The sequence below is a fragment of the Bombina bombina genome, chromosome 3 (assembly GCF_027579735.1).
Source record: "Bombina bombina isolate aBomBom1 chromosome 3, aBomBom1.pri, whole genome shotgun sequence".
NCBI lineage: Eukaryota > Metazoa > Chordata > Amphibia > Anura > Bombinatoridae > Bombina > Bombina bombina.
This window is the reverse complement of record NC_069501.1, coordinates 143,290,690-143,317,625: the sequence shown is the minus strand read 5'-3', so window position 1 is coordinate 143,317,625 and position 26,936 is coordinate 143,290,690. Positions and strand designations below refer to the sequence as shown.

General features: G+C 36.6%; 1 protein-coding gene across 1 annotated transcript in view; it reads left to right on the top strand.

Moving 5' to 3' along the window:
- The window catches only part of NCAM2 (neural cell adhesion molecule 2), a 609,436-nt gene that overhangs the window by 367,963 nt on the left and 214,537 nt on the right, over window positions 1-26,936 (top strand). Inside the window, 2 exon segments of the mRNA XM_053706007.1 lie at window positions 11,941-12,114; window positions 20,111-20,230. Of these exon segments, the coding sequence (XP_053561982.1) occupies window positions 11,941-12,114; window positions 20,111-20,230 (294 nt within the window).

Sequence of the window (26,936 nt, the reverse complement as noted above, 5' to 3'; positions counted from 1 at the left end):
TACAGAATCACACACAGAAATATACACTCAGATATGCAAGAAGACTCACACAGACAGACACAGACAGACACGCACAGACATGTAAGCACCATCAGATACCATATACACATAGGAACCAACATACACAAAACCAGGCACCACATGCACACAAACAGGCACCCAAAAAGCACAGACAAGAAGCCACATACATCATCACTCACACATACACAAACACCCACAGGAATACACACTAAGAGGCTGGCTAATCCACAAATATATACAGACAAGCACACACACACTCAGATACACACACATACACACTTCCATGTGACTTTTACATGAGTTAAGTATATAATAGTTGAATAAAATGTTTTATTAATATTATATGCCATTTTTACTTAACAAGATGGAGTGCCCCCCTGCTCCTACTTACTGTGTGCCAGTAATACACTACATTTGATTAAGATTAAGGGCCTTTTACAACCACTTATTACAGTTTTCTGCCACATCCCTCATTTATGCCACTCATCATATACCATATTAAATCTGCCAATCAGTTCCCCTACTCACATGAATGCCAGCTAAATGACACAATATACCAGGCAAGATGCAAGACTCCCTGCCCCCATACATTCACTGAGAGATATAACAGCTATATGAAAACAACTAATAATAATAATATATCTTATAAAATAATTTTTTAATACTAAAAATATAAAAACTATGCTTTTTAATAAATAACAGACGTATCATCATATTACAGAAAGACAATAAAAAGTGAGGTGTTATAAACAGGAAAACCCAAAAGCATGGGAAACTGCAGTAAAAAAAAGTGTATGTATTGAAGGAAAACAACTGTAGGATGACAGAGTGAAGTACTGACCTTAAATCAATCAGTCTATCTAATCCACATACATAGAAACAAAATCAGCACAGTTTTGTTCTCTTTAACTTCTGAGTAAATTAGTTATGTACTCTGAAAATTAGAGTCTGGACCCAGTAGATCTCACCTTATATCTTGGGTGACATAGGAGTCTACTCAGCACTGACTGTTTTACAGGAGGGAATGTACATTGTTTATTATACAGACCAGAAGAGGTTCCTGCATAAAAAAGGCACTAGCATTTACTTTTTTTGCACAAGGGTACCAGCTAGTGACAACACAATACTTACTGAGAGCTGTAGTAATAAAGCATTTATTATACAGACCAGGAGAGGTTCCTGCATAAAAAAGGCACTAGCTTTTCCTTTTTTGCACAAGGGCACCAGCTAGTGACAACACAATACTTACTGAGAGCTGTAGTAATAAAGCATCATTTATTATACAGACCAGGAGAGGTTCCTGCATAAAAAAAGGCACTAGCTTTACCTTTTTTGCACAAGGGCACCAGCTAGTGACAACACAATACTTACTGAGAGCTGTAGTAATAAAGCATAATTTATTATACAGACCTAGGGATCCATGTACGAAGCAGCGAAAGCTGCTCCGGAGCCTTTGCGGGGCAGGTTCGCATATGCGAGCCTGCTTCCCGCAATGTAAGAAGCAGCGGTCATTAGACCGCTGCTTCCTACACCCTACGCCACCTCTTAGGTGGCGAAGCAAAATCACAGAGAGCATGATCGCTCTCGGTGATTGACAGCCCCTTCAGTCGCGTGATTGGTCGCGCGACTGAAGGGGCGGGCATTACACACTCCGCTGAGTGTGTAATGATACATACGGGCAAGCGGATCAATAGATCCGCTGCCCGTGTGTAGCAGAGGCGGGCGGACAGCTTCGCGAGTTAAGAAGCTGACCACCCGCCTCTTAATACATGGAGCCCCAGGAGAGGTTCCTGCATAAAAAAAAGGCACTAGCTTTTCCTTTTTTGCACAAGGACACCAGCTAGTGACAACACAATACTTACTGAGAGCTGTAGTAATAAAGCAGGCTCTGCAGTCAATGTTGTTAACTGGTTAAAAAGCAGCAAATTGCCAGATCACATTAAAAACAAATATTCACAATAAAAAGTTAAAATAAACTGCCAGCAAAATGTGGGAAGCTATTATCATTACCAGCACATAACAGTCAACAAGTAGAAAGCTTACAGATCACAATAAAAGCATTAATATTAACACTATCATTTAACAGAATGAGGAAAGCTATAAACCCTACCCCTTACTGTTCACTTCTTCCTGCAGTCCTTATTCTCCCCTCTTGTTTCTAGTGAAGCCTGTGCTAGTGGGAGGGTCCCAGACTGGTTCACAGTAACAGGAAGTCAGTGAACATCAGACAGGGCCAGCCCTGCATCCTGCATAACTAATAATGCCAAGAAGAGTTTTACTTCTCTGATTGGCTCTCTCCCTAAGAGGCATCATGAGGGATGCCTCCTATTGGTCATTATTTTTTCTTCAGGTAGTTTTAAATTACCACCAGTGGGTGGCGCTGCTGCTATTGAAGAAATGTATCCATGTTTTGCTATGAAGATATGCAGTCCTGTATGATGCCTCTCCATAGCATTACATGGGTGGAAAAAAATGTTTTTTTTCAAAAAAAATTACAATTTTTTCTTAATTAAAATTTAACTAAACTTTGGCCCCATATGGCAGGGGAAGCAGTGCCTCCCCTGCCTCCTATGACTGCACGTCCCTATATATATACACACACACACACACACACAGAAGCACACTCACAGGAACGAACAACTGGCTCAATATTATTGTTAGCCTGTTCTATGGCAATTTACCACCTGGGTGCAGCTTCTTTTAGCCCAGTAATGCTTTTCCCAGAGAAGAACTTTCCTGTAGTATATCAGTCTGATACTGCCTATTACGGTCAGTCCTATTACGGGATCAGACTGATATACTACAGGAAAGTTCTTCTGTGTGAAAAGCATTACTGGGCTAAAATAAGCTGCACCCAGGTAGTAAATCCCCTAGAACAGGCTAACAATAGTATTGAGCCAGTTGTTCATTCCTGTGAGTGTGCTTCTCTGTGTGTGTGTGTGTGTGTGTGTGTGTGTGTGTGTGTATGTATATATATATATATATATATATATATATATATATATATATATATATATATATATATATTGCCTAAAATAAGCACACGTCAGAGCTCCTGGCTTACACATAGAGGCATCTTTAAATGCCTCAATAAATGTAGGGTATGCAAATTTGTCCTCCCTTCAGACAGTATTATATCTGAGGTAACATGTGAAAGGTTTCCTATCCAGACTTGTCTCAAGTGCACCTCCACATATGTTGTTTACGTCCTGAGTTGCACCCTCTGTCACCTACAGTATGTGGGACTCACCACAACTGAGGTGAAAGTCCGAATTCGCAATCATTTGTCCACAATACAAGCGGGTACGGCATCTACACCTTTGGTGCAGCACTATGCTAAAAGTCATCATAGCAGTGTTAATTCATTGAGATGGCAGGCTATTGAATGGGTCACTTGCCATCCAAGAGGAGGGGATAGAGACAGGCTGCTGCAGAAGAGGGAAATGTTCTGGATTTTCAGACTTCAGACTCGTGTACCTACTGGTTTGAACTCAGAATACGACCTAATTAATTTTTGGCTATGAATAAATGTGCCGTAGGTCATTGTTCCCTCTTCTGCGGCGGCTACTTCTATATCCTACATTCTTCCATTCTTCCCTTTTTTCCATTTATCCATTCATTCACACATATATTCAAAGTTTTTCCATTTCCATCTTCATTTTCATTTTCACTTTCCACTATGGTGGGTATGGTGTCCATATGATGCTACAGCCCTTTTCTACATAGTTAGATATACTTGTGCATATGTACTTCCAGTCCAGCTCAGCATGAAACATTTGCACTGTTCTAACATTTTACCAATATGGACACATGTAGTTATATGGGTCCATGTAGCCACAGCACACCCAAGCGTTTTGTGTAAGGTTTTGTGTATATAGTTAGGCTTCCTCTCTATAAATACTTAGCAATTTTTTATTTATTTTTTGGCATTTAACTGCATATCTTTTATATTATTGGTGTAGGTATAGCAAACAGCATCATAATTGTTAATGCAGTTGATTTTGACATTTGAAAAATTCTAGTAAGTTCATAGATGCAATGTATTGTATTATATCATACTTTTGTATTGTATTGTCAATTTATTATGGCATGTTTGACCTTACACCACTCAAGGTTTATATATAATTTACCTTATGCAAGCCCTCCTTTTTTGTATAACATTTAAGTGAATTTAGTTAACACTTATCTATAGATTATCCCAGTATTTATAGATCCTTTAGAGTTGATTTTGGTAATAGGTGTCTTGTATTTAAATTTTCAATTAAATTGCAGTATTTCACTGTTTAGGCACTCATAGAGTTAAATTGTATCACAATGTGTATTTTTGTTTTTACCCAATCAGGGCGACCCTGGTGCTTTTTAAGGTGCTCAGGTGCATAGTCCAGTAGCTATGGCCAAAACATGTTAGCGGACTCATTGTTGTGATCGTACTTGTGACGCTTCCTGGAGTGTTTTTATCCTTGTTACAATAAAGACTTTTTGCTTTTAAAGACCAATACTAGCAACTTTCTTCTACCTTATTTATATATATATATATATATATATATATATATATATATATATATATATGTATGTATATATGTATATATGTATGTATATATATATATATATATATATATATATATATATTTGAATATCTATTTAAAAATTGAAAAATACTTATAACATATTCCCCCTCTAGGTGAAGAATATTGAAATGTGAAATATTTACACTAAAAACACAGTATAACACTATTATTAAATATGAATATTGCATAAGTATGATTTTTTATGTTTTCAGCTAGTTGACTGCAAAGGGCTCCAAAGGGTTTGCATGAGGCGGAAGTTGCGTGCATATTACAAGTTGAAAGTAAATGTGTTTGCTCGAACGCAATTAAATTTAATGCTAGTCGTGTTAGCCCGACCCCAAAGCTCTGGTTAAAGGGACAGTCTACCATAGAATTGTTATTGTTTTAAAAGATAGATAATCCCTTTATTCCCCAGTTTTGCATAACCAACACAGTTATATTAATGTACTTTTTACCTCTGTGATTACCTTGTATCTAGGAACCTTCTTCCAGCCCCCTGATCAGATGACTGTGACTGTTTATTATCTATTGTCTTAAATTTTGCATTGTTTTGTGCTAGATCTTAAATAACCCCCTGTGCCTGAACACAGTGTTATCTATATGGCCCACGTGTACTTTCAGTCTCTTTGTGTTGAAAAGAGATTTAAAAAGCATGTGATAAGAGGCAGCCCTCAAAGGCTTAGAAATTAGCATATGAGCCTACCTATGTTTAGTTTACACTAAGAATACCAAGAGAAAAAAGCAAATTTGATGATAAAAGTAAATTGGAAAGTTGATTAAAATTAAGTCCTATCTGAATAATGAAAGTTTAATTTATACTAGACTGTCCCTTTAACTGTTATGTTTGAATAAAAAGTGTCACAAAATACATTTAAAAGTACAGATACACTCATAATAATGCCATCTGAGAGCAGTAGTTCTGAGTTTTATGCAAGAAAATGGTTACATAAAACTCATAACTAAACTGTTACAAAGTACACTAAACACCAATAAACTACCTATTAACCCCTTAACTGAGGCCCCCCACATTGCAAACAATATATTAAACTTATTAACCACTTATCTGCCGCTCCTGACATTGCCGCCACTAATAAAATTTATTAACCCCTATCCCGCCGCTCGCCGACATCGTCACCACTATAATAAAGTTATTAACCCCTAAACCACTGTCCTCCTGCATTGCAAACACTATTTAAATATCATTAACCTTTAACCTGCCGTCCACCCACATCACCCCCACTATACTAAATTTATTAACCCCATTCTGCAGCTCCCTGACAATGCTGCCACTATAATAAACCTATTTACCCCTAAACTGCAAGCCCCCCACAATGAAATATACTAAATTAAACTATTAACCCCTAAACTGAAAGCCCCCCACATCACAATAAACTAATTTAAACAAGTAACCCCTAAAACTAAAGCCCCCCTAACTTTATATTAAAATTACAATTTTCCTATCTTAAATTAAATTAAAACTTACCTGTCCAATTAAAAAAAAACTAAAATTAAACTAACTACCAATTAAAGAAAACTAAAATACACATTAAAAAAAAATCCTAACACTACTTTAAAAATTACAAAGTATCTAATCACAAAAAATAAAAAATACTAAATTTCAAAAAAATAGCAAACACTAAATTATGAAAAATAACAAACAAAATTATCAAAAATTAAAAAGAATTACACCTAATCTAATAGCCCTATAAAAATATAAAAAAAAAAAAAACTAGCCTACAATAAACTACCAATATCCCTTAAAAGGGCCTTTTTTGGGGCATCAGGAATCAGCTCTTTTACTTGTAAAAAAAACACAAAGACCCCCAAAAGTAAAACCCACCACCCAACCAACCCCTCAAAATAATAAACCTAACTCTAACAAAAACTTAAGCTACCCATTGCCCTGAAAAGGGCATTTGTATGGGCATTTCCTTTAAAAGGGCATTCAGTTTTTTTGCTTGCCCTGAAAAGGACATTCAGCTCTATTAAGAAAAGTCTAAACAAAAAAAAAAAAAACACCCAAAAAAGTTTAAAATATCCTAACACTAACCCCCGAAGATCCACTTACAGTTCCTGAAGTCCGGACATCCAGGCGGCGAGAGGTCTTCATCCAGGCGGCGAGGTCTTCATCCATCCAGGCGGCGTCTTCTATCTTCATCCAGACGGCATCTTCTATTTTCATCCTGGCTGCGTCTTCTACCTTCATCCCGGCGGCGCAGAGCGGGTCCATCCTGAAGACATCAGGCATGGAGCATCCTCTTCATACGGTCGCTGCTATATACTGAATCTTCAATGCAAGGGAGCCTTTTCAAAATGGCGTCCCTTGCATTCCTATTGATTTTGGAAAATCAAATCAGACAATAGGATGAGAGCTAGTGAAATCCTATTGACTGTTCAAATATGATGAGGAGTTTCTCCGAATTTCTTCTTTCAGTGACCAGAAGAAGTCCAGCAAGGACCAGGCTCAGCATCTGGCAGCTTCATCTGGATGCCAAGTTGACCCTTCTACAGTACGAAAAAGCTTGATTAAGAAATATCTTTGTGGAAGGGTAGCAGCCAAAAAAACACTTTTTTGGAAGAGGAACATGGTTAAAAGGCTAAGATATGCTAAAGCTCACAAAGATTGGAATGATGATCAGTGGAAAAGAGTATTATGAAGTGACAAATCCAAGTTTTTAATTGTTGGGTCAAATAGTCAACAATATGTGAAAAGAAGAGTTGGAGAGAGATGGAAGAATGAGTGTTTTAGTGAAACATGGTGGAAGGTCTTTCCTGGTTTGGGACTGTATTTCTGCCAGTGGTGTTGGTGATATTGTCAGAATTGATGGGATCAGGAATGCTGTACAAACAGGTTTTAATTAATCATGCCATTCCTTCTGGAAAGCATCTGATTGAGAATGGCTTTATTTTTCAGCATAACAACGATCCCAAGCACACTACTAATGCAGTGAAATCATATTTGGAGATGAAAAACAGCTGATAAAACACTGAAAGTCATGGACTGGCCTCCAGACCTGAATATTATAGAGGCAGTATGGGATCACCTGGACAGAGAAAGAAATAAAAGACAACCTAAATCTAAAGAAGAACTCTGGGAAGTGCTGAAAGCCTGGTATAATACACCAGAAGATTGCTTCAGAAAACGTCAGATCAGCCTCTCCAAAAGAGTTCAAGATGTGCTCAGTGCCAAGTGAGGTCACACTTAATACTTCCTTTTGCTGGAAGAAGCCATTTTATTCTGAAAAAATTATTTGTTTGTTTTTAACGTATTTTCTGTATGTTCTGTTTTTATCTTAAAGAGATTGAAAACGAAATATGGATGTCATTAAAACTGCTAAAACAATAAATCTAATGGTGTCCTAAAATTTTTGCACAGTACTTTGTATTAAGGCCTAGGCCAACAAGAACAGTGCCTAGGACGGGAAAATTTTGTGGGGCAGCACTTTTTTATGGATATAAAAAAATAATTAGATTTTGTACGGGCAGCTTACCGCCAAGGTCATGTGACCGGCTTTCTGCCGAGGTCATGTGATGTTTTCCACCAGCCGCCTTCCAGATGTATGCACATGGGTCGAGGGAGTCACGCAGAATTTTGAGTGCCTAGGGCAGCACAAAACCTAAATGTGCCATATATATCGGTGTGTGAGTAATTAAGGTGATTAGGCTCACCTGATACTGGTTTTGTTCCTCTAAAAGACTGGTAAACCCTCAGTCAGGAGAGAGACAAGGCGTTGGCAAAACCTGCATTGCTGCAACTGAGAGAAACTGGTAACATTGTTAAGCACTGTTGCTACTGTGGTTATTTCAAGCTGCTCCACATGTTATAATAATCAGCTACAATTTGTTTCGTAACTTTTATTTATGTTTTGCTAATTTATTGAATGAAACAGTGCTATGTTGCTGCCAGAAATAAACAGGCCACAGACCTATAAAACATAAAGTGTGTGAAGCGTGTTCTTGTCCCAGAAGACTGTGCAATCACTGAAAGATCCCTTGGCAGATGTGCATGAACAAGTGTGATCTGTTACTATATCTGTCTGTCTATCTATACACACACACACATACAGATGCACTAAGGTGTGCCTGGTGGCAGTCAGTAAAGTGCAGGTCAGCCAAGGGTGTCTTGGGGATTCTAAAAATGGGTCCCAGGTCCTAATTTCAAGGTGCCAGTTGCTATATATGGTTATAGCGGGCATGTTAATTTGCGTGTATATTAAAAGTTGAAAGTAAACGCATTTGCTCAAGCACATCTTTATTTTATTTTAAATATACCTTCATGAAACAGTTTTTAAGGGGTTAAAGTGAGCAGGTGTGGGGTGTTGAAAACAAAGTGCCTTTAAATAGTGGTCTATGGGGACTGTGTTAAAATTGCAATATATATGTACATGCTTATATAAGACACACTCTGAAATCCCGCATCTCCAGACCAAATGAGGAAAAATGATTTAAAAAGTAGCAAAAAACTCTATTACAAAAATGTTAAAATAATTGAGAAAACATATAAAAACATGAAAATCCAAATCACAGGCCTATAACATGGTTAGAGCACACTGCCAGACATGTTTTGGGCCAAGTCTCAGCCCTTGTTCACTGGCATGACCTGTGCTCTAACCCCATTGCTTTATTTAAAGACATAATTGCTTGTTAATTACAACCACTTCTTACATTGTTAACCCTTGACAACAAGGATTTTTTACATATAATATCTGTTTCAGTAAATGGTTTACAAACATTCAATTTATAAATAGCAGGTTATTTTACAATTCCTTAAACTTATCGGAGAAAAAAAAAAAAAAAAAAAACACACAACCATATCCATGACTAATATTCATCAATAGCTATATAAAACAATGAATTCAGAGAATATCTCTCTCTTGTTTCTTATGTATTTGTATACATGTTTTTTTATGAACGTACTAATATTTAAACTTAAATCTCAAGATTACATATGCATCATATATTAAATTAGTCAAAAATGATTTACTCAGCCAGTTCAATAAAACAAGTTGATATCCATAATGGAATTTAGACCAAAGGGATATTTAATTTGAAGATTAAAAATCCAAAAGAAACCCTCCCTCTGGTCTAAAAGTCTTTCCTTATTTCCCCCTTTCATATGCCTAGGGACATGATCTATGCCCTGTACTTTTAGGAGGGAGTCATCAGAATTATGCTCCAGTCTGAAATACTTTGTTATGGGTTTAGTGCTCTCAGGGTTTCCTATATCCCTTAAGTGTTGCAGCACTCTGTCCCGCAGGGCACTCTTAGTGCCCCCTACGTATTGTTTTGTACATCCCTGACATGTTAGGAGATAAATAATGTGAGTAGTATTGTATGTTATGCTGAAACGTATGTCGTATTCCTTGCTTTTAGTACTTGATACAAATGTTGTACCCTGTTTAATATGCATACAAGGTTTACATATCCTCACATTGCATTTCATACAGCCTATCCTTCTAGAAAGCCAAGAGTGATTTTTATTTTGAAGTAACATTGAGGGTGACAACATACTCACTTTACGTGCAGAAAAAATGGCAACCTTCAGCAATGAATTTGTTTAGGTTAACATCACTCTTGAGTATGGGTAAGCAATTGCGTACAATGCCACAACTTTTCTTATAGTCTTTACTATACCTAGTGACAAAAATTTGTTTGTTGTTATTTCTTTTCTTAGATTGTTTCTTATGCTTGATTATTAAATCTTCCTTTTTCAGTTAATCTACTCTAGATTTTGTTTATTTTAATAGACTAGCATTGTACTCACGTGCCTTTAACCTCTGATTTATGTGTACTGCATGCAATTGGTATTTATGTTCTATTGAACAGTTACGCTTGGTCCTAATCAGTTGGCTATACGGTATAAATTTAGTGGTATGTTTCGGGTGACATGGCGTTAAGTGCAACATTGTGTTGCCTGTAGAGTTCAATTTCAATAGAATGTGTATCATTAATATGTGTATATACACATATAAACACATAAATATTTTTGTATATATTCATATATATATATATATATATTTTAAATTTGCTGCCCATTGCTGCGAGGCTAACCCCCTTCGCTGCGCTAGGTTATGTGCCATGTATGGCGGGATCAGAATGAGGCTCCCATTGGAGCCTATGGAAGTGCGCTCTCGTGAGCTGGTATTATCGTAATCTGGCCCTATATTGGTGGGTATGCACAGTTGTAACTTTCAGTATCACAACAATATAACATGTTATTGTAATGTAACAGCTTAAAATGAGCTGCAGTACCTATTGAATTTAGAATATCTAATGATCTTAAATGTTTACAGAACTTATATCTTTTAATGAACTAAATATTATATTGAATTTGGACATAATGTTCTGAAATTTATATTGTGTTTGGACATTTGGACAATTGGACAATTAAGTATGTCTAAGAAAATTAGTTGTGTGTTATTTCCTTACTTGACATGCCCAGACAGGATTGACTGTACAATAATAAAAATAGGCCTCTAAAAGTGGTGTAATTTATATGGGCCCTAATAGTGATTTAATTTGAAACCGAGTCTAGATTTGTTAACACTATTAAAAATCTGTTTATCTAAAAAAGAAATGAAGGAATTGCATTGAGATTTTGTTTGTTAACACATTTAACCTGTGTCTCTCTCACAGAGTAGTAGTGGTGGTGCTGGCTTGTTTACATGTCATATATAGCAAGTTCTGTGTATAAATAACTTTAAGCACTTTTTCTGCAATGCATTGCAGTTCATGGTATTTATCAAAAAATTTACAAATATATATATATATATATATATATATATATATATATATATATATACTTATTTAAAAGATTATATTTTCACTATGTTGATGCAGACAAGATACCTTTAATGGCTAACTATAAGGAAAAATAGTCACACTCTTTCAGGTCACTAAGGTGATTTTTTTCTAATATACAATTGAAACTCAGTTTTTTTTAGTTTTTTTCTCTTTGCATGAAAAAATGAATACAAAAACAAAAAAATAAAATAACAAAAAAAAAGAGCATTTGTTATATAACAATGGCATCTTCAGTGTTTTTGAATGGTTTCACATGAATGTTTGAAGAGGCCAGTGGTTCTTTGATGTGCATAATAGAAGCAAACAAGTCCAAAACAATATTGTATGTTTTAGCATATGTGTGAACAGTACTGAGCAAGATTTGTGAGTGATTAAATAGTTTTGAGTACTATAGAGAATCTTAGATTATACCGTTTTTCTCTAGGTAATATATGAAAACATACATGAGCCAGCTTACATCCTGAACTGAAAGTCAAAAATGTTCACACATTTAAAGTGCCAAGTAAAATAATTCTTGTATTTAACTAACCTATCTTTTTCTTCATAGATGTACCATCTAGCCCCTATGGCTTACGAGTTATAGAGTTGTCACAAACATATGCAAAAGTTTTTTTCAACAAACCAGATTCACATGGGGGTGTGCCCATTCACCATTATCAGATGGATTTCAAGGAAGTGTCTTCAGAAACATGGAAGGTTGTACATTCCATTGGAACTCAAAGTGAGTCAAGTTCATTTTTAACAGCAAAAAAATATGCATGAATAGTTCTATCATTCTTACTATAACTGTCACATATTACTACTTACATTTTTGATATGTAAACACTGATATGGTTTACAGACAGGACAACAAGGCACATTTTTATAATAATGGTAATAATTGTTATAAAAAGCAATAATCTACCGCTGCCTTAGTTTTTAGATAAATATATATTTCTGTTTAAATGGAAGCAGAACATTTTGTGCTGTAGTGAGAGTAATTCATTGTTACTTGGGAACAGACACATTTGCTGTTCGATTAAGTCCATCTGGAGAAATCTGTAGGATCATTAATACTAATCAACTGCACCTTCTGGGGAGCTGCTGGAGCCATGACAGTCTCCTGGTAGGATTATCTTGGCACAATTATTGTTCTTTTAACTTTGTCATGTGGCTGTGTGCCAAAAACCTTGAAGAACTTTATAGATTCTTAACACCAAAGTCATCTACTACAAAGATATTTTTGTAAAACTTTGTCTTTTATTTAACTTGTGGGACATACCCTGTTTATATCACTGGCAGTCACAAAATTCACTTATATTATCTCTTAAATTTAAATGTCTTCCTTTTTGGTATGATATGCTTAATTTGTGCATATTTTGCAAATAGATGCTGTAAAAAATAATTGAATCTCAAATCTAACCTTCATTTATTACATATTATTAAATGACAAATGTGTTAAATATCTGTCATTATTTTAGAGGGAAAAGTACTATGTGAAACTATACATCCTTTGTCACATATTAGTAGTTTTAGAAGTGTAGTGCTTCTAATTCCATTAGGTAGCAGCTAGTATTGTATTACCTTGTTTTATCTTGTTTTTTACTCTTTTTAGTTTTCTCTTTTTTTTTAATAATAAATGGTACATTTTAATGCTGAAATTTAGGATACTTTTTTCTCTTAGTTAATGGATTGTTCAAATTAATTATATTTCTTTCATGTAATTGGCAAGAGTCCATGAGCTAGTGACGTATGGGATATACAATCCTACAAGGGGGGGCAAAGTTTCCCAAACCTCAAAATGCCTATAAATACACCCCTCACCACATCCACAATTCAGTTTTACAAACTTTGCCTCCTATAGAGGTGGTGAAGTACGTTTATACTTGATATTCTTCTGTGATATGCGCTTTTCAGCATTTTGAAGCCCGATTCCTCTCAGAGTACAGTGTTTGTCAGATGGATGTGAAGAGAGTATCACCTACTGATTCTATGGTTTTCCTCACAGGAAATCTTTTCAAAGGTTCTCTGTTATCGGTCGTAGAGATTCATCTCCTACCTCACTTTTCAGATTGACAATATACTCTCATATTCCATTATCTTTACTGATACCTTTTCAGTACTGGTTTGACTTTCTTCTATATGTGGATAGGTGTCTTTCGGTAAGTATGTTTTCATTACTTAAGACACTTTTAGCTATGGTTTGGCACTTTATGTATTAATATAAAGTTTAAATATATGTATTGTACTTATATTTGCCATGAGTCAGGTTTATGTATATTTCCTTTTGCAGACCATCAGTTTCAAAATTGGGAAACATATTTAGGAAGTTATTTTTTTCTTACCTGGGGTATAGTCTTTTCTTCAAATTGACTGCTTTTTCATTAATTTTTACAGACAAAATTAGGCTTGCGAGGTCGTAAAATGCTGCCATTTTTTGCGTCATTCTTGGCGCGAGAATGTTTTTGGCACAAAGGTACGTTCGCTGACGCAAATTCATCATTTCCGGCATCTTAGTTGACGCCAGGTTTCCTTGTACAAGGTTGCGTCTGCTATGACGCGAGTTGTGTCATTTCCGGATCTTGTTAGCGCCAACAAATTTTCATTTTGCGTTGCGCGTCATATTTGGTGCCAAATAATTTAATTATTTAAACCCCACTTCCTATATGCCTTTTGCCTTTTTTTATGCCCAGAGGGCTATGCTGTTTGCATTTTTCCCCATTCCTGAAACTGCCATATAAGGAAATTGATAATTTTGCTTTATATGTTTTTTCTCTTACATTTGCAAGATGTCTCAATCTGATCCTGTCTCAGAATCCACTGTTGGAACCCTGCTGCCTGATAACAGTTCTGCCAAAGCTAAGTGTATCTGTTGTAAGAGTGGAGATTATATCTCCAGCTGTAGTATGTAACAGTTGTCATGATAAGATTTTACATGCAGAGAATGTATCCATCAGTACTAGTACAATGCCTGTTGTTCCTTCAACATCTAATGTACATGATATCCCTGTGAATATAAAAGATTTTATTGCTGATGTGATTCAGAAGGCTGTATCTGCTATTCCGCCTTCTAATAAATGTAAAAGGTCTTTTAAAACTTCTCATAAAGTTGATGAAATTTCAAATGACCAACAACATACAGAATTATCCTCCTCTTATGAGGATCTATCTGGTTCAGAAGATCCTACCTCAGATATTGACACTGACAAATCTACTTATCTCTTTAAGATGGAGTATATTTGTTCTTTGTTAAAAGAGGTGTTGATTACATTGGATATTGAGGAAACTAGTCCTCTTGATACTAAAACTAGTAAACATTTAAATTCTGTTAATAAACCTCCTGTGGTTACTCCAGATGGGCTTCCAGTTCCTGGTACTATTTCTGATATGATTTCAAAGGAATGGAATAGGCCTGATACTTCTTTTATTCCTTCTTCTAGGTTTAAAAAAGTTGTATTCTTTGCCAGCAGTTAGATTGGAGTTTTGGGAAAAATCCCCAAAGTTGATGGGGCTATTTATACTCTTGCCAAACGTACTACTATTTCTATGGAAGATAGCACTTCTTTTAAGGACCCTTTAGATAGGAAACTTGAATCTTATCTAAGGAAAGCTTATTTATTTTCTGGCTACATTCTTAGGCCTGCTATATCCATGGCTGATGTTGCAGCTGCATCAACTTTTTGGTTGGAAAGCTTAGCGCAACAGGAAACAGATCCTGATTTGTCTAGCATTGTTCGTTTGCTTTAACATGCTAATCATTTTATCTGTGATGCTATTTTTTATATCATCAATATTGATGTTAAATATATGTCTTTAGCTATTTTAGTTAGAAGAGCTTTGTGGCTTAAATATTGGAATGCTGACATGGTATCTACGTCTGGATTAATATATCTTTCTTTTCAAGGTAACAATTTATTTGGTTCTCAGTTCGATTCAATTATTTCAACTGTAACTGGGGGGAAGGGAGTTTTTACCTCAGGATAAAAGATCTAAGGGTAAATCTAAAGCTTCTAATCATTTTCGTTCTTTTTGACAGAATAAGGAACAGAAAGCCAACCCTTCCCCCAAAGAATCTGGTTCCAATTGGAAACCTTTAAGTTGGAATAAATCCAAGCCTTTTAAGAAACTAAATCCAGCCCCCAAGTCTGCATGAAGGTGTGGCCCTCATTCCAGCTCAGCTGGTGGGGGGCATATTAATTTTTTTCCGAAACATTTGGGCAGATTCTGTCCAAAATCAATGGATTGAGAGTATTGTCTCTCAAGGGTATTGAATAGGTTTCAGAGTAAGACCTCCTGTGAGAAGATTTTTTCTCTCACACGTTCCAACAAATCCAGTTAAGGCTCAGGCTTTTCTGAATTGTGTTTCAGATCTAGAGCTTTCAGGGGTAATCATACCAGTTCTGTTTCAAGAACAGGGTCTGGGGTTTTATTCAAATCTATTCATTGTCCCAAAGAAAGAAAATTCATTCAGGCCAGTTCTGGATCTGAAATTTTTGAATTGTTTTGTAAGAGTGCCAACTTTCAATATGGTGACTATAAGGACTATTCTTCATTTTGTTCAGCAAGGTCATTATATGTCCATGATAGACTTACAGGATGCATATCTTCATATTCCAATTCATCCAGACCGCTATTGGTTTCTGAGATTCTCATTTCTAGACAAGCATTACCAATTTGTCGCTCTTCCATTTGGCCTAGCAACAGCTCCAAGAATTTTTTCGGAGGTTTTCGGTGCCCTACTCTCTGTAATCAGAGAACAGTGGTGTTTTCTTATGTGGACAATATCTTGGTACTAGCTCAGTCTTTACATTCTCCCGAATCTCACATGAATCAACTAGTGTTGTTTCTTCAAAGACATGATTGGAGGATCAATTTACCAAAAAGTTTCTTGATTCCTCAGACAAGGGTCACCTTTTTAGGTTTCCAGAGATTCGGTGTCCATGACTCTGTCTCTAACAGACAAGAGACAAATAAAATTGGTTTTAGCTTGTCGAAACCTTCAGTCTCAATCATTCCCTTCAGTGGCTATGTGCATGGAAGTTTTAGGTCTTGTGACTGCAGCATCGGACGCGATCCCCTTTGCTCATTTTCATATGAGACCCTTTTCAGCTTTGTATGCTGAATCAATGGTGCAGGGATTATACAATGATATCACAATTAATATCCTTAGATCCCAATTTTCGACTCTCTCTGACTTGGTGGTTAGATTACTATCATATAGTTCAAGGGGCCTCTTTTGTTCATCCAGCCTGGACTGTAATCACAACAGATGCAAGTCTTTCAGGTTGGGGAGTTGTCTGGGGATCTCTGACAGCACAAGGGGTTTGGAAATCTCAAGAGGCGAGGTTACCAATCAATATTTTAGAACTCCATGCTATTTTCAGGGCTCTTCAGGTTTGGCCTCTGTTGAAGAGAGAACCATTCATTTGTTTTTAGACAGATAATATCACAACTGTAGCATACAGTATGTCAATCATCAGGGTGGGACTCAAAGTTCCCTAGCTGTGAAAGAAGTATCTTGGACACTTTCTTGGGCGGAATCCAGCTCTTTTCTAATTTCTGCAGTGCATTTCCCAGGTGTAGACAATTGGGAAGCGGATAATATCAGCCATCATACTTTACATCTGGGGAGTGGTCTCTCCATCCAGATGTGTTTTTTCAGATTGTTCAGATGTGGGGTCTTCCTGCAATAGATCTGATGGGTTTTCATCTAAACAAGAAACTTCCCAGGCACTTGTCCAGGTCCAGGGATCCTCAGGCAGAGTCGGTGGATGCATTAGCAGTTCCTTGGTTTTACCAACCTGCTTATATCTTCCCGCCTCTAGTTCTTCTTCCAAGAGTGATCTCCAAGATCATCATGGAACAATCAATCGTGTTTCTGGTAGACACCAGATGTCCAGTTGCCAACCTTAGCCAACCTTGGCCACTTCCGTTAAGACCAGACCTTCTGTCTCAAGGACTGTTTTTCCATCAGGATCTCAAATCGTTATATTTGAAGGTATGGAGATTGAACGCTTAGTGCTTAGTCATAGAGGTTTCTCTGACTCAGTGATTGCTACTATGTTACAGGCTCATAAATCTGTTTCTAGGAAGATTTATTATCGCGTTTAGAAGACTTATATTTCATGGTGTTCTTCTCATAAATTCTCTGGGCATTCTTTTAGAATTCCTAGAATTTTACAGTTTCTTAAGGATGGTTTGGATAACGGTTTGTCTGCAAGTTCCTTAAAGGGACAAATCTCTGCTCTTTCTGTTTTATTCCACGAAAGATTGCTAAGCTTCCTGGTATTCACTGTTTTGAGCAGGCTTTGGTCCGTATGAAGCCTGTCATTAAATCAATCTCTTTTCCTTGGAGTCTTAATTTGGTTTTGAAGGCTTTACAGACTCCTCTATTTGAGCCTATGCATTCTTTGGATATTAAACTACTTTCTTGGAAAGTGTTGTTTCTTTTGGCTATCTCTTCTGCTAGAAGAGTTTCCAAATTATCTGCTCTTTCTTGTGAGTCTCCTTTTTTGATTTTCCATCAGGATAAGGCAGTTTTGCAGACTTAATTTAAATTTTTACCTAAAGTTGTGAATTCTAACAACATTAATAGGGAAATTGTTGTTCCCTCTTTGTGTCCTAATCCTAAAAATTCTTTGGAGTGATCCTTACATACTCTGGATGTTGTAAGAGCTTTGAAATATTATGTTGAAGCTACTAAATATTTCAGGAAGACTTGTAGTCTATTTGTTATCTTTTCTGGTTCTAGGAAAGGCCAGAAAGCTTCTGCCATTTCCTTGGCATCCTGGTTAAAGCTTTTGATTCATCAGGCTTATTTGGAGTCGGGTCAGACCCTGCCTCAGAGAATCACAGCTCATTCTACTAGATCAGTTTCAGCTTCATGGGCTTCTAAGAATGAAGCTTCATTTGATCAGATTTGCACAGCAGCAACTTGGTCTTCTTTGCATACATTTACAAAATTCTACCGTTTTGATGTATTTGCCTCTTCGGAAGCAGTTTTTGGTAGAAAAGTTCTTCAGGCAGCTGTTTCAGTTTGATTCCTCTGCTTATGTTTTAAGTTTTTTCTTTTCAATTATGAGAAAAACTTATTTTTTTGGATGTGGATTTAATTTTTTTCAGCGGAAAATGGCTGTTTTTATTTTTATCCCTCCCTCTCTAGTGACTCTTCTGTGGAGTACCATATCTTGGGTATTACTATCCCATATGTCACTAGCTCATAGACTCTTGCCAATTACATGAAATAAAACATAATTTATGTAAGAACTTACCTGATAAATTAATTTCTTTCATATTGGCAAGAGTCCATGAGACCCACCCTTTTTATGGAGGTTATGTTTTTTTGTATAAAGCACAATTATATTTCCAGTTCCTTTTTTTGATGATTTTTACTCCTTTTTCTATCACCCCACTACTTGGCTAGTAGGGGTGTATTTATAGGCATTTTGAGGTTTGGGAAACTTTGACCCTCCTGGAAGGATTGTATATCCCATACTTCACTAGCTCATGGACTCTTGCCAATATGAAAGAAATTAATTTATTAGGTAAGTTGCTACATAACATGTTTTTCAATGCTATTCTACATTTCTAAAGCTTCTAATAATATAACATTCGTTTTTTCTTAACATTTTAATTTATTTATGTATTTATTTATTTATTTTAAAAAATTGCCCTTTTTTATTGGATACTTAAAGGGACCTGAAACCCAATTTTTTTAATTTTGTGATTCAGAGAGCACAATTCTTAACAACTTTCCATTATACTTCTATTACCAAACTAATGTTGTGCTCTTGATGCCCTTTGTTGAAGGAGTATGGAGTTAATCTTAGTAGCGTAGCAGCAGTTCTTCAAAAATGTTATACATTTTCAAGAACACTAGATGGCAGCACTTCTTCCTGCTATGTAGTGCTAAGACGTGCACACCTACATAGGTATAATTTCAGCAAAGAATACCATGAGAACAAAACAATAATAAGTAAATATGATTTATTTTTTTTATATGTTATGCTCTCTCTAAATCATGAAAGGAAAATTTTGAGTTTTAGGTGCCTTTAAAGGGATATGTAGTAGCTCATCTTTAGCTGTATGAGAAACTGTGATCCTTTCACTGAAAATTATCTTTAAAATAAATTTAATTTTTTTTTTTTTTTTAAATAATTAAAAAAAAAAAAAATCTTTTTAATTAAAATACTTTGCTAAAAGCTTCATTTTATTACAATAACTTTTATGTCAGTCATTTTTTTTTATCTATTAAATTGATAACTTTTCTTAACTGTGCTAGGAACCCACTCGGTATTCATTTGTTACTGCGAGTGTAGGAAAACACTAAACAGCTAGAAATACATTATGTGCTCCAAAGAACAGAAACGTATTGAAGGAATGTATTGTGCTCAATTATTTTAACAAAGAGACTAATTAATCTCCCAAAAGCTTTTCATATACTTCATATTTTCTCTACTTAGTATGTTATCCTATTAATAGGGTTTTTATGAAGAGGAAAATATGGCCATAATTATTTCCTTTCCATACGACTCAATCTTGACATTAGTGCTCCCACACTAAGAGATTTATAATAATATGATACTTTCTTTGTTGACTTAAAAAGCATATAATTGCTGTAAAAGTTTTGCCCATTTAAACATTTGATAGAATATCTAATATGATAATTGTACGCTACTTTTCTAAATTAATTTTAGATCTTAAATGCTATTAGTGAAAAATGTGTTATATCTTTATAGCAATTATTGTTTTGGCTAATTTGGAACCAAATACGACATATGAAGTCAAAGTTGCAGCTGTAAATGGAAAAGGACAAGGAGAATACAGCAAAGCTGAGATATTTCAGACTCTTCCAGTTCGTAAGTAAAAGCCTTTCCTTTTTTTCTAAATCTGTAATGTCTGGAAATGATTTATTTCTAAATTAATCTATGTTCTCTAACCACCCTACAGTACAATATAGTAGTTTCACAAACACACATGTGCTTGATGTTACAAAGTCTGTGGGGGCCTGTGGGAATGAAGCTGGCAGGTCAGAATTTAATTTGAAATCCACTATTACTCCAAGACACATAAAGAAAAGGCATTGAATCTGACAAGCCTTTTATCCTGTATCCTTTAAGTACCACTCACAGTTGTTTGCAAGTGTACCCAGCACATATGGTTACTTAAAATATTAAGTGACAAAACAAAAATAAACAAATAAATAAATAAGCACCTATGGAATTGACTATATTTTAACATGATGTGCTTTATAAAAAAAAAATTACAGTTGGGCAAACTTGTCTACCCGGCATTGCAGCGTGCAGGCAGCATACATCGCCCTCTTTTATCATTGATAAAGTAATTGCTTGTGCAGCCACACCCCCTGCTCTTGCTTGACTAATTGTATGAAAGCAGTGTTTGTCAATCATCCCAGACAATCCTGAGCAGAATTATTTAACTCATCCACCCTTGAGGTGGCAGAGAGGTTACTCTACTTAACTAGCATTTTAAGGGCCAGTAATGCGAGCCTGAAATGCATGGACTCTTAAGCTTCATAAATTGAGCCCATCGAGTACGACCTAACTGAAACCAATATTGCTTTTATTTAGCAAGGCTTAATAACAATATATTTTTCTTTAGCTTCAAAAAGAGAAAGCTTTTTACATTATGTTGCCCTGTAAGAAAATTTGAATCCTGCCCAATAAATGTCTTGCTCAGCTCACTTAAGGATATATTACAAGTGAATCACTATTTGGTATTTTGGCACAGTATATATATATATATATATATATATATATATACCTCTCTCTCTCTCTCTCTCTCTCTCTCTCTCTCTCTCTCTCTCTCTCTATATATATATATATATATATATATATATATATATATATATATATATATATACCTCTTTCTCTCTCTCTCCTCTCTCTCTCTCTCTCTCTCTCTCTCTCTCTCTATCTCTCTCTCTCTCTCTCTCTCTCTCTCTCTCTCTCTCTCTCTCTCTCTCTCTCTCTCTCTCTCTCTCTCTATATATATATATATATATATATATATATATATATATATATATAATTATATAAAGGTATAGATATATACAGATATATATATAGCAATATCTATTTACAAATACTTAGAGCATATTCCCTTATGCGAAGAACATTTAAATGTGAAATATTTACACTAAAAACACAGTATAACACTTAATTAAATATGAATATTGCGTAAATATGCTTTTACTTGTTTTCATCAAATTGACTGTCACATATGTACACACACACATATATATATATATATATGCACACACATACACATTTAGACTTGTATATGTATGTGTCTCTATGTTAAAGCCCTTTACATACTTTTTTTCCTAGCCCTTGTAAATTTTTATCGCAGTTGTTTATATATATATATAATTTTTTATTTGATACTGTTATTATGGGACCCATTTATCAACCTCCGAACGGAAACAGCAGTTATGAAGCAGCGGTATAAAGACCACTGCTCTTTAACCCTGTCCGCCTGCTATGATGAGGCGGACAGGAATTGCGGGAAATCAACCCGATTGAATACGATCGGGTTGATTGACACCTCCCTGCTGGCGGCCAATTGGCTGCGAGTCAGTAGGGGGCGGCATTGCACCAGCAGCTCTTGTGAGCTGCTGGTGCAATGTTAAATGTGGAGAGCGTATTGCTCTCCGCATTCAGCGAGATCTTGCGGACCTGATCCGCACTGTCGGATCAGGTCCGCAAGACCTTTGATAAATAGGCCCCTATGAGTGTAACTGTACTTTTAAATGTATTTTGATGTATTTTGTGGCACTTGTTGCTCAAGTGTTTTATTCAAATGTAACAGTTAACCAGAGTTTTGAAGTTGCGCTATCCTGACACGTGTTAAATCCAATTGTGCTGAATCGATCATGTTTACTTAACTCAACTTATTAACTTAACCTGTAATATGCGCATTACGGGGACGATTTGTGGGCATTTATCATTGCACAAGCATTTTGTGAGAAATGCTTGTGCAATACCGCCCCTTGCACATTTGTGGCCAATCAGCCCCTACCAGGGGGTGTCAATCATCCTGATCGTATGCGATCAGGATGATTGCTGTCTGCCACCTTAGAGGTGTCGGACGAGTTAAGGAACAGCGGTCTTAAGACTTCTGCTTCTAAACTTATGTTTCAGGGGAACCTGAAACTACAGGGGAAGATGGCAGCATCTGCTACTTGATAAATCTACCCCTACATACGAAGCACACAAATAGCTGTGATAAACCCGATATTGCACACAACTGTTAGAGCGCCACTCGTAATCTAGCCCTTACTGAGTGAAACATGAAAACAATATTTATTTCAATTGAAAATGTGTTCCAATCTAAACTACTACATAGAAATACAAAATACAGTCTAAAGCGGGTAAAACTTATCATTGTTTTTATTAAGGTATCAAAACAAACATAGAACATCAGCTGCTTTGAGACATATTTAGGTATATCTATTCACGTTACAGAGTATGTCAGAGTCCAGGATAGAAATGTCCCAACAGTTCCTCTCTCCTCACACAGCTGCACGAGGGGAGATACATGGTACCTTTATTTTTCTCCTGTAATTTGTACTTCTTAGAATCAAGTGATCTCCTTTTATAAAGCAGTTCTATAAGTTTTATGTCCTTTAGGAGACACTTCAGTCGTAACATTTAACATGTACAATATATAACTTAACAAGTATAAGTATACTTTAAGAAAGAAAGTCCCAACCAGACTTCGACAAACTTACTCAGGAAAGCAAGAATATAACGTTTAAAAATCCACTTTATTGGTTACATGTAAAAATGTCAGGCTTACAACATACAGGACTCCAAAACAGCTGACGTGTTTCCTGCCTCACTGGCACTTCATCATAAATATAATTTAATAAAGCTGTACAACTAAACATTGTCCAGATAGACAATCAATTTGGCTTCCTTGATCTTATGTGTTAAGCATAGTGCAACAATTATGAATCGTGGCCGGACTTTTAGCCGACGGACACTTGGCCGACGGACACTTGGCTGACGGACATTTGGCCGACGGACATTTGGCCGAAACACAAGTGGCTGTCAGATAACAGTCCGGCACGAGATAGATAGATTTGATAGATAGATAGATACATAGATTAGATAGATAGATCAATAGATGCAATAGATACATTTGATAGATACGATAGATAGATAGATTTGATAGATAAATAGATAGATTTGATAGATAGATAATTTCCCAGACAGAGAATTACAAAACGTGCGGCCTAGGACCCATGGTAAGGTTCCCAGAGGCAGTTGCGGCGCCCGAGGCTCTGATTAGAACAGAGCACTCAGGAAGGCATCTGCCCTCGGCCGAAATCGGAACATTCTTTAGCTTTCTGTCTGTCAGCCAAATGTCCGTCGGCCAAATGTCCGTCTGCCAAATGTCCTTCTGCCAAATGTCTTTCTGCATTTTGTCAGAGCACCTTATGAATATATACATAAAGAAAAAAAAAATAGTTTGTTTCCAGAAAAAAAGAAGAAAGAAAGAGAGAAAAGAAAGAAAAGAAGAGAAGAGGAGAGGAAGAGGAGGGAAGGATGAGTGTGTTATTAATTTTCAAGACTTAGATGAGGGGTGACATGCAAGGCCATCCCATGGGGCCCAGATCTCTGAGTGGAGGCCTATCATTCCTTTAAGGAATACAGCTTTCTCCATAGTTTGTACATATGAGCGTAGGTATGTCACTTTTTGGAACAAAGGAGTAGATTGCTGTTTCCAGTTCCTTGCTGTTACCAATTTAGTTGCCATTAGAATATAGATATATAATTATTTTTGAGCTTTAGGGAGTTTAGGAACATTTAGGTGTAGCAGGTATGTTCTGGATCTGCGCCCATTGGAAGTTGTAGCTGCCTACATAGGTAAATGACCTTATCCCAAAGCTTCTTAATTCTCTGACATCCCTGTCAAATATGCATGTCATCTCCTGCATGACCACAGTTCCTCCAGCATGCTAGTTAGTTGGTGATATTTTATGTAATCTTTTTGGGGCCCAGTGCCACCTTGTCAATATCTTATAATATAACTCAAATAATGTTATGCAGTGAACTACTTGTTTAGTGTCTGTTATAGTTCTTGTCCATATTTTTGGGTCTATTACTTTCTGTAGGTCTCTTTCCCAAGCTAGTATGTTGTGGGATTTACATAGGATAGGGGAGTCTAATAAACATTGGTAGTGCATCGTAAGCGTTTTGTGCTTTTGTTGTCCCGTGAGTCATCTGGTTTCCCATGCTGTCAGTGGACGTGGTCTTGTGTGTAGGAATCCCCAGCTGTGTAAAAGAGATCTAAAGTGCAATGCTTCAAAATTAAGTTTAGGGGATACCACATTGTTATCATTTCCACATGTGAAGGCCTCTCAGAACCTGTGCATAAGTCACTGATCTTCATTATGTTAAGGCTGGACCATTGATTGGGGTGAGAATCTGGCAGACCACTCAGAAGACCTCTTTTGCTATGTACTGGGGATGGGTGTGGGGATATTAGTGTTGAATTATGTAGAGTATGCCAGAGGGAGAGGCAGTCTTTTATGATCAGTTTAGAAAGGTATATGTAGGCGATATAGTGTTGTGACATCCAAATCAGATCTGCTAAGTAGATGTTGTGTGGGAAGGAAGCTTGCTCAATCTCATACCACATAGGATACTCTTTAGCTGTTCTCCATCCCGATATATGTGTCAGAATTGCTGCCTCGTGGTATTTTTTAAGATTAGGGAGACTCAAACCTCCTCTATCTATTAGAGCCTAAAGTATCTGTCTGTATATTCTAGGATGCGTGTCTGCCCATATGTATGCATTTATGGCAGATTGTTATTTGTCTAAGAGTGTCATTGGGAGCTTTAGGGGTAGGCATCTAAATAAATAGGTGAGCTTTGGGAGGAGTATCATTTAAAAAGTGGAAATTTTACCCAGCCATGAATCTTCTCTTTATCCATGAAGTGCTAGAATTAGTTTGAAAGTTTGTAGGAGAGGACTGTAATTAGCTGAGATAAACTGTGAGAAGTCATGGGATAGGTGTACCCCTAGGTGTTTAATCCCTTTTTTATTCCATTTAAATTTATGTTGGAGCTGTAAGGTCTTAAGTTGGGTCTCAGGTATATTCAGGGGGTATGCCTCCATCCTATCCACATTTAATTTGTAATATGATAGTGAACCAAAGAACTGGAATAGTTTAAATAATTGTGGTAGGGAAGTTAGTGGTTCTGTTAAGAAGACTGTTAAGTCGTCCGCAAAGAGGCTGAGCTTCGGATATGTACCATGCAGATAACTATTATGTCCCTACTTGATTCAATGGCTGTTGCTAGTGACCCAATAGCCAGAACAAAAAGTACTGGGGAGAGAGGGCATCCCTGTCTGGTACAATTTTGTAAAGTAAAGGGGTCAGAGTAAAATCACAGACCCCTGACTCTGGCTGTAGGGTTAGGAATATAGGGCACCCACAGCTCTCCTAAAAACTCCTGTGAGTCCCATGACCTCAAGGACTGTCATCATATATTCCTAGCGCACCCTGTCAAATGCCTTCTCTGCATTGAATGACAGGGTGAGCAAGGGTGCCTTCCGTCATTCTGCCTCAACAAAGATATCAAGGAGTCGCCTTGTGCTATCAGTTCCCTGTCTATTGTAAACAAAACCCACCTGATCTCTGTGGATTATCTCTGGGGGCAGTGGGCCTAGTCTAGTAGCTAATATTTTTGCAAATACCTTAATGTCAACATTAATTAGTGAAATAGGTCGATAGCTAGGGCAGTTGGGGATCTTTGCCTTCTTTAGGTATCATCAAAACTGTTGCTTCCAAGAACTCGGATGACAGGGAACCTGTCTCGAGAGTTCTAGAAAATACTCTTTGGAGTTATGGGGCTAGTAGGTCCATATAAGTTCTGTAAAATAGGGGGGTATATCCATCAGGTCCTGGGGCCTTATGTAGTTTTAGTGTCTTAATAGCTCTTTTGACTTCTAAGGTGAAGATAGGTTCAGCAAGATGCGTCACTTTTTGTTCATCTAGTTTAGGGAGATTAAGTGAGTTCAAAAACTCTACTATAGCATGTTGGTCTGCTTGTGTAGTACCTGAGTGGGTGTGCAAATTGTTTAGTGTGCTGTAATATTCCCTAAATGCTGTACCAATATCTTTGGGTGAGTATGCAACTCTGTCATTGGACTTTATCTTTTGGATTCTATATGATTTAGTGCAGGCTCTGAGTTCATTGGCAAGGAGCCTGTCGGCTCAGTAGGTTATTTTTGACCCTAAGTATATCTTTGGCTGTAATTTCTGCTCTGAGGGCTCCTATACGGGAGGATAATGTAGGGTTAGGATAAGTTGTATTCTCTTTTTCTACATTTCTAAAGTCCCCAAATAGTTGCGCCAACATGGCCCCACTCTTTCATCGCATTTGTGTTGCTCTCTTAGTCAGTGTCCCCCTAATGTATGCTTTCATGGTTGCCCAAAGGGTCTCATCGGTAACTAAGCCATTATCGTTAAAGTAAAAAAACTCTTGTAAGTCTGTAGCTATCTGTGCCATCTAGGGATCAGGTAGTTGT